Source organism: Vipera berus (genome assembly GCF_964194415.1).
Source record: "Vipera berus genome assembly, chromosome: 1".
Lineage (NCBI taxonomy): Eukaryota > Metazoa > Chordata > Lepidosauria > Squamata > Viperidae > Vipera > Vipera berus.
Window position 1 is genome coordinate 362,177,058 of NC_138202.1, and position 15,166 is coordinate 362,192,223.

The following is a 15,166-nucleotide window of genomic DNA, read 5'->3' on the forward strand; positions in this document are numbered from 1 at the left end:
GACTGCCCAACTTCCCGCAAGCCAGGCTCTCTGCCCATGCCCAGGTGTCTCTCCCTCCCTCCCTCGGCGACCAGAGGCAGTGGGTGTGGCTCCTCCACCCCGGGTCTGAGCCGGTGGGCGGCGCTCTGCACGTGCTCCGGGGCGCCCTGGTCCTCCCTCCTGGGGCGGAGCCGGCCCGCGGGATTTCTGGCCGGGCCTGGCGGGGCAGGCAGGGCAAGAGCGGCGGCGGCGGGTGCGGGTGCGCGCAGCTCCAGTGGCTCCCCGGGCGGCGGCGGCGGCGGCGGCAGCAGCATCAGCACCACCGGCGGGCCATGAAGGTGAAGAAGGGCGGCGGCGCCGCGGCCAACGGAGCAGCCGGAGCGGGCGCAGCCTCCGCCGCCGCCGGCCTGTGCACCGAGGACGAGCTGCTGCGCAAGGCGGCCATCTGCCCGGAGGACGTGCTGGCGCTGGGGAAGATCACTTCGGGTGAGCCGCGGGTGGGGGGCGGCGGCCGGGCTCGGGAGACCCCCCTGGCGGGGTGGAGAAAGGCGGCGGCGGGGCCGGGGGTCTCCGGGGGTCTCCGGGCCGCCTCCCGCGGCCAGCCAGGATGAAGGAGCCCGGCTGCGCTGCGCCTCGCCGATCTTGACGCAGGGCGCGCGGAGTCGGGGCTCCCCCTGGTCCGGGGCTGCTTCCCCCTCCCCCCCCCAGGTCCGCTGCTCCCCAGTCCCGGGCCCCGCCGGCAGAAGGGGGTCGGGCCCGGGGTGCACCGCGCAGGTGGGCCGGGCTGGGCTGGTCTGAAGCCTCCCGGCCGGTCGGCCCCGAAGGGCAACCGGGACCCCTTGCCCGCTGGGCGCCACGGAAGAAGAGGTTCCTCCGGGCTGCAGCGGCCGAGGGTGAACCGGGGCGCTTCGGGGGTCTCCGAGCTACTTTGCAGGAGTCCGGACAGAGGCTGGCCCGAGAGAGGCGAGCCCCTGCCATGCCCCCCCTTTCGCCCCCCCCCCCGAAACCAGGGTTCCTCTTCCCAAGTGCTCTTTCACTGCCTTGACCCCTCGCTAAGCGCCTTAGTCTTAACCAGGATTAAGCTGCGGTTCGGGCTTTGTGTGAACCCAGAGAAGAACTCTCTGTGTTGGGTCAAGGCGGCCAATGGGACACCCCCCCCCTGCAATGCCTACCAAGATTGACCCAGTTTCAGAATTGAGCATCCACGGGTGGGGAGCAAGGGCTTTTTCATCTCCCCCATCACCCCCCCCCCATGCCCTGGATTCTCCCTATGGAAAGGCTGCTCTAGCTTTGCGGGGGGGGGCTTTAGGGAGCAAAGGAGGCTGCCAATCTGTTGCTACCCTCCAAGCCCTGGCATGGCCCTGGCCTAACTCCCCCCCACCCCTTGCTGCTGCCCCAGAAGCAGCAAGTGCCCCTCCCCTTGCGGCTTTCCTGTGCCTTGAGGTCAGTCGGATCAGCCAAGATTACTGGCGGGGGGGGGGGAACCGGGTTATTAGTCTCAAAGGACACCCGGTGGGCACCGGGTTGAAGCAGGTCCCCCCCCCCCAAATTAAGCAGGCTTGGAGACTTCAGGAGGGTCCCTGGATGTTTGGCTGCTTAGTTTACTCTAAGAGTATGTTTCAACCTTGGCAGCTTTTCAGATGCTAGGCTGGCTGGGGAATTCTGGGAGTTGAAGTCCACGCATCTGAAAAGCTGCCAAGGTTGAGAGACATTACAATAATTGTGGGGAGAAACTGACACTCTCCGTCGGAGAAAAGTGGGAAGCCTGCCTGATGCACCCTGGCAGTAAGTCTCACCTGCCACTTAAAATCAGAATATTTTTTTTTTCTTGCTTCATTCTCTGCAAGCAGCTCTCTCTGTCCTTGGTTTCCTCTTCCCCTGGGGGGGGGGGGAGGAAATGTCGTCACCCGTTCCGCTCTGACACCCAGATGACAGTTTGCGTCCTTTTACTTGAGGTCCCCGTGCAGGCAACAACACAGGTAGTCCTCTGCTTATGACCACCGTGGAGTCCGAAAGTTACGTTGCTAAGCGAGACAGTTGTTAATTTTGCTCCTTTTGATGACCTTTCTTCCCTTGGTTGTTAAGTGAACCACGGCAGTTGTTAGGTTAGCCACACGGTTGTTAAGTGAATCCGGCTTCCCCATTGACTTTGCTTGTCGGAAGGAAACAAAAGGGGATCGCGTCCAAATTTTGCTCACGTGACCATTGGGTCGTAAGTGTGAAAAAACGATCGTAAGTCCCTGTTTTCAAAGCCTTTGTAACTTTGAACAGTCACTAAATGAACTGATATACATTGAGGACTACCTGTACAGGTGGGCCTGATAGGGACGGCCAAAGGGCCGGATGTGGCCCAGGGGGCGTAAAATGCCCAGGTCTGCTGTAGAAGCAAACCAGGATGTGTGAATTGAAAAGATGGCTTGTTGGTAGCACACAAATCCTGGCACGCAAGGATGCTGGAGCTTAGCTAAGGTCTGGCCTGGTTCCTGGGTGGGTAGGTGGGCAACCAAACCTGGTGCCCCTTGCATTTCTGGAAGGGCTGGTGGCCCTGAGGCCGCTCCTGTTACTCCCGCCCGTCCGTTTTTCCTTGACCGATTAGCTGTCTATTTGTAGTTCTCTTGTCCTTGTCTCTGAGCTGTGCTAATGGACTTATCCTGCCCAAATCCCCTTGAGGTAGGGTGTAATCCTCTCTCCTTGAGGTGGGAGACCAAGGCCTGGGGGGGGGGGCATCTTCTCGAGCCAGGATCCAGCATCTGCCAGGAGGTGCCAACGGAGGAGAAAGTACTCGATTCTAACATGTCCCTTTGCCTGCCGGTTCTTGGTGCAGCAAAACGTGTCTGCCTTTGTTGTGGTTTCGATATTATTCTGTTGTGCACACTAATAACAGAATAACAGACTTGGAAGGGACCTCAGAGGTCTTCCAGTCCAACCCCCTGTTCAGGCAGGAGACCCTATACCAGGGGTAGGCAACATCGGCTCTTTTAGGACTCATGGACTTCAACTCCCAGAATTCCTGAGTCAGCTGTGCTGACTCAGGAATTCTGGGAATTGAAGTCCATGAGTCCTAAAAGAGCCGAGGTTGCCTACCCCTGCCCTATACCATGGCTGTCCAATCTCTTCTTAAAACTCCCCACAACTTCTGTTCCACTGATTGATTTTTCTCACTGTCAGGAAGTTTCTCCTTAATTCCAGGTTGCTTCTCTCCTTGATTAGTTTCCATCTGTTGTTTCTTTTTCCTGCCTTCGGGCGCTTTGGAGAATAATTTCGACACCCCCCCCCTTCTTTGTGGCAACCCCACAAAGATACTGCTATCATGTCACGCCCCGGTCCTTCTTTTCTTTAGACTGGCCATACCCAAATCCTGCGACTGTTCTTCATATGTTTTAGTCTCCAGGCCTTTGATCATCTTAGTTGGTCTCCTCTGCACTTTTTCTCAACTCTCTATTATGGGGCTCTTCAAACCTGGCCCTTTTATGACTTGTGGACTTCAACTCATGCCTGGCTGAGGAATTCTGGGAGTTGAAGTCCACAAGTCATAAAAGGGCCAGGTTTGAAGACCCTTGCTCTATTATGTTCATATTTATAGGTAGCCTGAATACTGTTTGTCTGAAATTCCATAGGGTTTCCTGCTTGAGCAGAGGACTGGACTAGAGGACCTCCAGGGTCCCTTCCAACTCTGTCATTCTGTTAAGTGACTAAATTAATTAGGGCTAAATTAATTTAATCTTACTTTTAACTTTTGTATGTAGTACTTTTATTGCCCTGTACACCGCCCTGAGTCCTTCGGGAGAAGGGTGGTATAGAAATTCAATAAATAATAATAAATAATAATAATAATAATAATAATAATAATAATAATAATAATAATAATAATAATAATAATAACAGCCCACTTGCCTGCCTCATTTAGAGTAGTTTATCGATGTATCCAGCCTGACTTTACAGAGTGGATTTTACAGTCCTCCGCTTTAGTTTCCATTTTACAGATGGGGAACACTGAGGCCAGTAGAGCCCTCAGACCCAAATCCTACCGTTTTTGGGCGGCAGCCTTGTTTGTCTTTGACCATGTGCATCGCTGGGGGAGGGGGCATTTCCCCTGGCAAACCGTTGGGGCAAAGAAGAAATTAAGTTTTGGTTTGTTCTGTCCGGAAGTGACATCTGTCCCAAAGCAGAAATAGCTGTGACACATTTCCTGGTTTTGCACAATTTCACCACCGGCAGCTGTAAATTGAGAAAAGGTCTCTTCCCGTGCAGTTTTTCTAGCTGAAGACTTGCGAAGGGCAGAAATTGTGACCGAATTAGAATTAAATTTAAAAATTAAAAATTCTGGCCTGGGACGCAGAGTTGCTCCCTCACAATTGTGATCCTGTTCACTCAACTGAATTTGGAACTTCTCGTCAGCGTGGACATACCGCCATTGGTGTGGAGTGGTATAGAGTAAGGATGTTCAGCCTTGGGAACTTTAAGACTTGTAAACTTCAACTCCCAGAATTCCCCAGCCAACTGGCTGTGGAATTCTGGGAGTTGAAGTCCACAAGTCTTAAAGTTCTGGGAGTTGAAGTCCACAAGTCTTAAAGTTCCAAAATTGGACACCCCTGGTATAGTCTCCTGCTTGTGGAGGGGTTTGGACTAGAAGACCTCCAAGGTCCCTTCCAACTCTGCTAGGGTGCATTTTGAATTGCACTGAGATCTGTTTTGCCTGCCCTTCTCCGTTCCCGGGATGCCAGGTCCCTCGCCCGCCACTCGCAGACCTCCCCTTGCAAGCCTGAGGAGAGATTGTGGCTTCGGCAGAGGAAATGAGTCGTAAGAGGGAAGCGGCTGTGCAGCTATTCGGAGGAGGTTTCCCAACAAGCTGGAGGTGTCCATGTTTGCAACCCGGGCTGGCGGTTGGTGGCAGGGAGGCGCTGAGAGTCGAGGCAGGCTGTCTGAATTGGGACACACCCCGCAGCCTTTGCCTGGGCCATGGGTAGGCAACCTTGGCTCTTTTATGACTGGTGGACTTCAACTCCCAGAATTCCTGAGCCAGCATGGCTCAGCTTGGAAACCTCTCCCTTTTCCCTCAGCATGGCTGGCTCAGGAATTCTGGGAGTTGAAGTCCACCAGTCATCAAAGAGCCAAAGTTGCTTACTCCTGGCCTGGGCAAAGAGCTTCTGTTGAGAATAATAGAATAATAGAATTAGAACAGAACAGAGCTGGGAGACACCTTGGAGGTCTTCTAGTCCAGCCCCCTGCTCAAGCAGGAGAACCTACACCATTTAAAACTTCCACTGTTGGCGCATTCACAACTTCTGGAGGCAGGTAGTTCCACTGTTCTCACCGTCAGGAAATTTTCTCCTTAGTTCTAGGTTGCTTCTCTCTTTGACTAGTTTCTGTCCGTTGCTTCTTGTCCTGCCTTCAGGTGCTTTGGAGAATAAGATGACACACACCCCCTTCTTTGTGGCAGCCCCTCAAATTTTGGAAGCCTGCTATATGTCACCCCGAGTCCTCCTTTTCATTAAACTACTAGACATACCCAATTCCAGCAATCGTTCTTTATATGTTTTAGCCTCCAGTCCCCTGATCAAAAATAATAAAGGTGGGAGACATAAACCAATCAATAAAAATAAATGGCCTGTAAAGATCTGAAGGAAAAGTTTCAGAGCTGGGGTGCTCCTAACAGGGGTTGGGGGGCTGCTGCCGACCCTCATGGAGACTCTGGCAGCCTTTGAGGGTCTGGGGGCTCCCTGAAGTTGGGGTGTCTTTGCTCTTTTACCAGACGTTCTGCTGGGTTAGGAGTTCTGGGGGCTCTCCACCCGACTTGGGGGGGCTGCCTGACTGCTTGTGGGAAGGAAGGCCAGGAAGGGGGCCCTTGGGACCCCCCCTCTCAATAGCCCAAGGGGCTCCTTCCACAGCCCCCCCCATTTGAGCCTCAGCTGGGAGAGCCGGGGGCCCTTGAGCGTGGGAGAGCTGCTGGTCACTCCTGGGGCAATAGCTAAGAATTTCTTGGGGTGCCAGGACGGGGCTAAGCTGTTTGGGGGGGCTTTGCCCTGGCACCTGAGCAGCCCTCGCCTCTGACACCGCTGGGCATCACTCCACACAGTTGCTATGGCAACCCTGCTGCCGAGGGTGGGGAAGATCGTTGCCATGGCAATGGGCGAGAAGGGCGAGCAGGCGTGGCTGCCCCAGGGGCACGGGCAACGTGGAGAGGGACCCGTAGCCGGGTGGGGGGCATGGAAACCGGGCTGGGAACCATGACATCCGGACTGCCGTCTCCCAGCCTCTCCAGAGCGGGCAGGCAGGGGGAGCAGCGCCAGCCGCTCTTCTGACATCCCCCCCCTGCCCCGCAGGTGCGGGCACAGAGCACCTTGGCAGGCCTTTCTGCAGCTTTGCCCACAAGGACGGGTTGGCTTGCTTCCATTCTCCAAAGGTTTGTCGGTCTGTCTGTCTCCCCTGGCTTGTGGGGGTTGGGAACATTAAAGCAGCCGCCCCCAAAGGGATCCCCGGACAGCCTGGGATGCGATCTGGAGAGTTTAGCTCAATCTGGACACCGGTTCTCTCTCTCTCTCTCTCTCGTTTCCTCTCTCGTTTTCTCTCTCTCGTTTCCTCTCTCTTTGTCCCCTCTCTCTCTGTCCCTCTCTCCTTCTTTCTCGCTGTCTCTTTCTCTCTCTCTCTCTCTCTCTCTCTCTCTCTTTCTTTCTCTCTCTCTCTCTCTCTCTCGCACTCTCTCTCTCTCTCTCTCTCTTTCTTTCTCTCTCTCTCTCTTTCTCTGGCACTCTCTCTCTTTCTCTCTCTTTCTTTAGCACTCTTTGTCTCTCTGTCCCTCTCTCTTTCTCGCTTGCTCTCTCTCCCTCCCTCTCTGTCTCCCCCCCCCCCCGTTTCTCTCTCTCTCTGTCTCTCTCTCTCTTTCCCTCTCTCTCTCTGTCCGTCCCCCACCCTCTCTCAAGAGTCTGCAGCAAAGAAGGTTTATTTCTTCTCTCTCGCTCTTGTGAATACCTAGACCTGGGTCTCTGCAGTTCTTGCTTTCTGGCATCTTAGCTGCCCGGAGTTGAACTGAACTGCACAAAGAAGCCACCTGGGTCCCGAAGCGGATGAGGATCAGGAGCTGCAGACCTAGCCAAGAGCCAGCAGCACATTAAGCTGGATTCACTCTGGTTTATTGAACTAATCCGAGATGGTAAGACCAGAAGGGTGGACCTGATGGCCAGGTGGCAGCTTTCAGACAAGGTGAAGCTAATCTCACAGAAAGGCAGCCCCCCCTCACCCCCTCCCACCTTTTGGGCTTCTGGGGAGGGAGGTTTCCCCACGGACCGGAGGGGGCCTGGTTTTGCCTGCTGCCTGCGTCCCGCGGAGGGGGCTTCCTTCGTTCGCTTGGCCCGGTTTCTGGCATGCCACGGACCGGAGGTTGGGGACCCCTGTTGAGGAACATAGAATCCTAAGACTGGAAGGGACCTTAGAGGTCCTCTAGTCCAGCCCCCAACTCAAGCAGGAGATCCTACACCGTTCCGGACAAATGGCTGTCCAATCTCTTCTTGAAAGCCTCCAGTGATGGAGCGGCACCCGCAACGTCTTGTGGCAGCTCCCTCCGGATAAGGCAGGGAAAAGTAGAACGTAGGGATTTTGGTGCGTGATTCTCTGTTCTGGCTATGCGATGCTGCAATACACTTGACTTCTAATAAAACTATATATCATGGTTCCGATAGATGAATAGAATAGAGTAGAGCTGGAAGGGACCTTGGAGGTCTTCTAGTCCAGCCCCCTGCTCAAGCAGGACATCCTGTGCCATCTCAGACAAGTGGCTGTCCAGTCTCTTCCCAAAAATTTCTAGTGATGGAGTGCCTACGATTTCTGGTGGCAAGCTGTTCCACTGGTTGATTTTCCTCACTATCACCTTAATTCGAGGTTGCTTCTCTCCTTGATTAGTTTCCAACCATTGTTTCTCGTCCTTCCCTCTGGTGCTCTGGTGAACAACCTGGCCCCCTCCTCTTTGTGGCAGCCCCCCCAAATACTGGAACGCTGCTATCGCGTCTCCCCTATTTCTTTTTTTCCATCCCGCAGCCGTTCTTCGTATGCTTTAGTCTCCAGGCCTTTGATCATCTTAGTTGCTGTTCTCTGAATTTTTTCCAAACTCTCAACATCTTTTCTGTGATATGGTGACCAAAATTAGCTGCAGGTGTGGCCTCACTAGGGTTTTGAGATGAGACCAGATAAAACAGAACGGCGAGGCTAGAGGCTTCCTCAAAGAACATGTTTATTGATGACAAAGTATCGTCATGATCAAAAGTGAAACCCAAGTCTGAAACTCCCTCCAGAGAGTTACACTATTACAAAGTCAAAGTTCCCACCCCAACACTATGCCATCCGCTATGTTACCCAATAGAAGAGTTTGGCGGGCTTTCTAGTAGTACAAAATCTGACCGTTTGAAATGACCTTGGTTCCCACGGGACAGAGAATTGCTTTAGACTATCAGAAAACCTCCACTTCCCCCCTCCCACTCTTGTGGCAACTCAGAACGGGCAAGATGGCTTCAGCCAGCTTTGCTGTAGAGTTGACACTATACCTTTCTCAGCAAAATGGAGCCAAGGATTGTTTCTATTTGGGAGTTGAAGCTGTGGCGGGACTGAGAGATCCTGTGTTTATGGGGGGGGGGGCAGATGGTGTGTTAGTGGCACTGTGCCACTAACATTTGGCGTGTGATAGGCTATGGCAGGGGTCCTCAAACTTGGCCACTTTAAGACAGCTGGCTGGGGAATTCTGGGAGTTGAAGTCCACAAGTCTTAAAGTGGCCAGGTTTGAGGACCCCTGGGCTATAGTATCCTATGGGCTATGGTATCCTGGACCCCCGATGCAGAAGTCTCTTCCAGCTCCTCGGGAGAGTAAGCGCTGCACCCAAGTTAGGATTGTGGTTTTGTTCCGGCCTGCCTGAAATTTCAAGAGTTTCCCCGTGAGCCCCGGATGCTGCAATGCTTGTAAATGCCTGCCGGTTGCCCGAATTTTGCTCATGTGACTGTGAGGATGCTACAACATACATAAATGTGAGGACCAGTCCTAAGCCATTTCTCTTCAGGGCCGCTGTGATTCTGAGTGGCGACTTTTCCTCTTGCAGATTACTTATGCACCCCAGAGGAGAACGTTTACAAGATCGATTTCACCCGGTTTAAGATTCGGGATATGGAATCCGGCACGGTTCTCTTTGAGATCACCAAGCCCCCCGCCTCAGGTGAGTGTGCCCCACTTTGTGGCAGGTGGGAGGACCCTCTCTGTGCTCCCCTTCCCCTTTCTCTCCCCCCCCCAGCTTGTTTGCCACGTTTTGATGGCCAATTTCGATCTGCCGCCAGACCTGTTTCAAATTAGAGGCAAATCCACATTACAGGTAGTCCTCCAATTACAAACAAATTGGGGCTGGAATTTGTGTTGCTAAGCGAGACAGGCGTTCAGTGAGTGACGTCTAATGTTATGGCCCTTTTGGCCATAGTTGTTAAGTGAATCACACGGTCATTTAAGCCAATCCAGCTTGTCCCCTTGACTTTGCGTGTCTGGGAAAGCCACCGATGCTGATCACATGACCCAGAGACGAATTTTGATAACGTGACCGTGGGGAGGCTGTGACCGTTACGAGTGTGAGGATTGGTTATAAGTGCAGTTGCAATTTTGAACAGTCGCTAAACAGTTAAGTGAGTTTTGCCCCATTTTACTTTTCTTGCCGCAGTTAAGCGAATCACTGCAGTTGTCCATTTAGAATAGAATAGAAAATTAATAGAATAGAATAGAATAGAATAGAATAGAATAGAATTATGGGATAGAATAGAATAGAATAGAATAGAATAGAATAGAATAGAATAGAATAGAATAGAATAGAACAGAACAGAACAGAATAGAATAGAATAGAATAGAATAGAATAGAATAGAATAGAATAGAATAGAATAGAATTATGGGATAGAACAGAATAGAATAGAATAGAATAGAATAGAATAGAATAGAATAGAATAGAATAGAATAGAATAGAATAGAATAGAATAGAATAGAATAGAATTATGGGATAGAATAGAATTATGGGATAGAATAGAATTATGGGATAGAATAGAATAGAATAGAATAGAATAGAATAAAATAGAATAGAATAGAATAGAAAATTAATAGAATAGAATAGAATAGAATAGAATAGAATAGAATAGAATAGAATAGAATAGAATAGAAAATAGAATAGAATATGAATAGAATAGAATAGAATAGAATAGAATAGAATAGAATAGATCTGGAAGGGACCTTGGAGGTCTTCTAGTCCAGCCCCCCGGTCAAGCAGGAGAACCTAACAGTTGTAAGTGTGAAAATCGGTCCTAAGTCACTTTTTTCAGTGACGGTCATTAAACGAAAGCTTGTAAATCGAGGACTACCTGTATTGTCCAAATAGGAGGATTATTATAGAGTTGCCTTGAATCTGGCTTTTTTGCAAAACAAATGTAGAGTGCCTTTAATTGGGGCAAGTACAATATAAAGGAAAGATAGCCTGGCACTTGGACCCCAACATTTGTAGAGGGAGAGGCTGATCCTGGTTACTGGGGGTCTTTTATGCCCCATTAGGACCCAGGCTTGGCACAGTTGGCCCAGGGTTATGCCACCTTGGCCACTTGAAGGCTTATGGACTTCAGCTCCCAGAATTCCCCAGCCAGCTCTGCTGGTTGGGGAATTCTGGGAGTTTTTTTTAAAATTCCATTTATATCCTGCCCTTCTCCAAAGACTCAGGGCGGCTTACAAGCTTAGCAGTAGCCTTCATTCTACGTATATGCCTGCTTATTAGGGCTTTCACACACACCCCAAGCGGCATTATTACAAAGTCAGCTTAATTGCCCCCAACAATCTGGGTCCTCATTTTACCTACCTCGGAAGGATGGAAGGCTGAGTCAACCTTGAGCCTGGTGGGATGCGAACCTGCACTAATTGCAGGCAGCTGGTGTTACTTAAGGAGGCATTAGCCCACTGCTCCACCAAGGCTCTGATTTGAAGTCCATAGGTCTTCAAGGTTGGATGCCTCTGGTCTAGTGCATTGGAAGCCAATGTGGTTGATTTAACAAACCAGGATTAAGCAAAACCTGGACTGGCAGAAAAGATTTTTCAACGGCAGGCCAACTTCGCAAAGGGAAGCTGGCTGGGGGATTCTGGGAGTTGAAGTCCATAAGTCGTTAAGTGGCCAAGCCCTATCTTAGGCCCTCGCTCAACTTCCTCCCAGGTGCCGCCAAGAACGGTGCCCGTCCCATCATGCCAGGGCATCGCCTTTTGCAGGCAGGTGGCAGATCCGTCGGGCATGATCTGTCAAGGGCTCCGAGGCCAGGCTTTTGAAAGAGGCCCCGGGTGGGAATGCAGAGTTTGGGCACCATCTGGCCATCGTGCAACTGGGGTGCTCTCTTGTCTTTCCCCCCCTCCCCCAGAACGTGAGCGCAGCGAAAAGAGGGAGGCTGACCCAAACGCCGGGCGGTTTGTGCGCTACCAGTTCACGCCAGCATTCCTACGGTTGCGGCAGGTTGGAGCTACGTAAGTAATAACAACAACAAAAAAACAGCAATAGTAATAATAGTAATAAAATGAACAATGAATAATAAATGATGATGATGATAATAAAAATAATAAAGTTAGAAAGGACCTTGGAGGTCATCTAGTCGAACCCCCTGCTCAGGCAGGAAGCCTTATACCATTTCACACAGATGGCTGTCTAGTCTCTTCTTAAAAACTTCCGGTGTTGAGGCCAGGTTCAGTAAATTGTTTTGTTTTTTTAAGCAAGAGAAGCATTTTGGCCGGTCCGGCTTTATTCCGCCCACCCCAGGCCAGTGTTTCGCAATTGCAGAGTTGGAAGGAACCTCAGAGGTCATCCAGTCCAACCCCCTGCTCATGCAGGAGATCCTAGACCTTTCCAGGCCAATGGCTGTTCAGTCTCTTCTTGAAAACCTCCAAGGATGGAGTGCCCACAACTTTTCTGCCATGGTGGCCTCCAGGAGTCCTGGACTACAGTTCCTATCATTCCCGGATAGAATCTGTGCACCTTGCAATGCGTTGGCTCTGTTTTCGGCTCAGAGGATTCTGGGCCGGTGTTGTTTAGCCGGCTGGCACCCAAGGGAGCAATTACAGGAGAACGGCTGAGAATTTCCCAGAGTGCTTTGTAGACCTGCTGCCTTCCCACCCGGCTCAGTTCACCAAAGGGGCCCAATTCCAGCTCTGAGTGCGAGTGTCGCGCAGCTAATCTCTACCAGGGAAGGTCCAGATGGTCTGGTCTTAGGATGGGGTGTGCAAAAGAGGGGCTGGCACCTCTGGGAGGTAATCCTGGCTTGGTGGGAGCTGGGAATAACGGCTTTTCTCTTTTCCTCCCTCCCTCCCTCTCTCCCTCCCTCCCTCTCTTCCTCCCCCCTCCCTCCTTTGGCTTCTTTCCTCCCTCCCTCCCTCTTTCCCTTAACCTCCCTTCCTCTCTTCTTCCTCCCTCCCTTCCTCCCTCCTTCCTTCTTTCCCTCCTTCCTCCCTTCTTCCTCCCTCCCTTCCTCCCTCCTTCCTTCTTTCCCTCCTTCCTCCCTTCTTCCTTCCTTCCTGCCTTCCTCCCTCCCTCCCTCCTTTCCCTCCTTCCTCCCTCCTTCCTCCCTCCCTCCCTCTTTCCCTTAACCCCCCCAGGGTGGAGTTCACCGTGGGGGAGAAGCCCATCAGCAACTTCCGCATGATCGAGCGGCACTACTTCCGGGATCAGCTGCTCAAGAGCTTTGACTTCCAGTTCGGCTTCTGCATCCCGGCCAGCAAGAACAGTTGTGAGCACATCTACGAGTTCCCGCAGCTCTCCGAGGACCTCAGTAAGCCAGGCTGGGGGGGGGGGACTCGGGGAGGGTCACGTAATGGTGCTGCGGTTTGGGCGGCCTCCGGCCAAGCCAGCCAGCCCTGGCTGACACCCCCCCCCCGGCTTCTCTCCCAGTCCAGGAGATGGTCCTTCACCCCTACGAGACACAGTCCGACAGCTTCTACTTTGTGGACAACAAGCTGGTGATGCACAACAAGGCCGACTACTCCTACGGTGGGGGGCCCTGACCCGGCCCAGGACCCCCCCTCCCCTCCCCATGGTGATCGAGGAGGATCAACTCGCGGGCTGGCTGCAGAGGGGTGGCCGGACTGGACTCTGCACAGGACCGGCGTCTGAGATTGACTGCCTGAAGCTTTTCCTTGACCCCCCCGGACTTTAGAGGGGAGACCGTGACCCCACCCTCCGTAGCTGCTGGGCAGTTGAGGCTCTCGTAGTAGCTCCCGGTCTCCCTATTGTTGGGGAAGGGTCTTCCTTGAAGCCCCTCTCTTGCTTGGGGGAGAGTCATTTTGGTAGGCGCTCCACTCCCCCCTCCCCATCTAAGAATGGGGTGCTGAAGATCAGGAATAGTGGAAACTCTGGGATGACCCCCCCTCATTCCCAGGTCAGAATGTCCTTGGGCAAAGACCCCAGACCCATTTCTTTTGCTTGCCATTGTTGCTCGCCAGTCCTTCTCCAGGGGTGACTGGGGGCAGGGTGGGCGTGCCGGAGACTGTTGGGAGGGTCTCTCCTGGTGGACCCCCTTTGCCATCTGCATGGGAAAAGGGGAGGGGGGATCTGCTGCTGCAAAAGGACTCATGAAACCATGTTTGATGTGGGGGTGTGAATAGAAGACTTGCTTCCTCCAACGCTTGTCATTGGACTTTCCCTCCCCACAGACCCTCGGGGACCCCCAAAACAATGCCCCGTGCTCTCTGGGCAGGCTCTGCTTCCTCTAATTCCTGGGGGGAGGTAATAGGGGGGCATCTTTTTAGAGAAAGAGGCACGGTTCACCTACCTAATCGACTCTTGTCTTGCATCTGGGGAGGGGTCTTCACTGCCCCTCCAGGTTCCTGAAAGAGCTGCTTTGCCAGGGCAGGTGTGTGTGTGGCAGGGTGCTTTAGTTTGTGCCCTGCTGCGTTGTTGCGTTCCTTTTGGGAGTGTGTTGGGTGTTTGCAAGGTGTGATATAAAAAGTCCGTTTGGTGGGCACCGCAACACGATAGAACCCAACGGGCGTAAAAACCATGCCTGGCTTTGATTGCACCACCAAAGCGTGATTTTTTTTTCCACCATACCTGCAGACACCCATGATCTCTCTCTGTGTGTGTGTGTGTGTGTGTGTGTATGACATCATATGACCTGAAAAAGGGCTCTCCAGGTGTGTGTTACCTGTGAAAGCTGAGCTTTATTCCTAGACAACCTGTGAATTGGGGGGGACCCCAAGAGGGGAAGGGCTGAGGGTCTCCTTGCTGCCACTTTATTGGGGGGGCACTAAGAAACCCTCAGTTGGGCAAAGGAAGCCGTGTGCCCACCTGAAAGATCAGGGCTGGTAGCCTCTTGCAGGAGGCCTTGTCAATATTTGAGGATGCCACGTCCAACTTTTGTGAGATTACAGTCACAGCCTGCTTGGGGGGGGGTCACTCTTAAGCCGCCCTGGGAAACATCCGTCAAGGTTCTCAGTCATCCAGGCAGAGATGACAAACACACAGGCAGAACGGTTGCAGGAGTTGGGTATGTCTGATTTCATGAAAAGAAGGACACCATAGCATCTTCCAGTGTTTTGAGGGGCTGCCCCAAAGAAGAGGCAGTCAAGCTATTCTCCAAAGCGCCCGAAGGCAGGACAAGAAGCAACGGAGGGAAACTAATCAAGGAGAGAAGCAACCTAGAACTAAGGAGAAACTTCCTGACAGTTAGAACAATTAACCAGTGGAACCACCTGCCTCCAGAAGATGTGAATGCTCCAACACTGGAAGTTTTTAAGAAGAGACTGGACAGCCCTTTGTCTGGAATGGTCTAGCTCAGGAATTCTGGGAGTTGGTCCACCAGTCATAAAAGAGCCAAGGTTCCCCACCCCTGGTCTAGGGTCTCTTGCCTGAGCAGAGGGTTGGACTAGAAGACCTCCAAGGTCCCTTCCAGCTGTATCCTGATGCTGAATCAACATTGCATGAAGGCTGTATCATTGCAACTTGTCTAATTCTTAGACCTTCAGACAAGCTTCGGGGATCTCTTGCCTGCATGATGGAGAACCTTCATGGGGAGTGCAATGGGGAAGGGTCCCCAGAGGTTGGTGTGGCATTAGTTGGCCACATCCACCACCACCCCGAGCCCCCCAGCAGGGAAAACACCATTGCAGGTGGTCCCAGTAGAAGATCACACACAGGCCCCAACTCTCCCCCCCCCCCGGCT

At 52.5% G+C, this 15,166-nt stretch overlaps 1 protein-coding gene across 1 annotated transcript; it reads left to right on the forward strand.

Moving 5' to 3' along the window:
• Nucleotides 1-13,569, forward strand: UNC119 (unc-119 lipid binding chaperone). The gene is made up of 5 exons (XM_081326902.1): nt 1-465; nt 9,060-9,173; nt 11,381-11,483; nt 12,606-12,778; nt 12,898-13,569. The coding sequence occupies exons 1-5, from the start codon at nt 312-314 to the stop codon at nt 13,008-13,010; spliced, it is 657 nt and encodes a 218-aa protein (XP_081183028.1). The 5' UTR covers nt 1-311; the 3' UTR covers nt 13,011-13,569.
• The last annotated feature ends 1,597 nt before the right edge of the window (nt 13,570-15,166 follow it).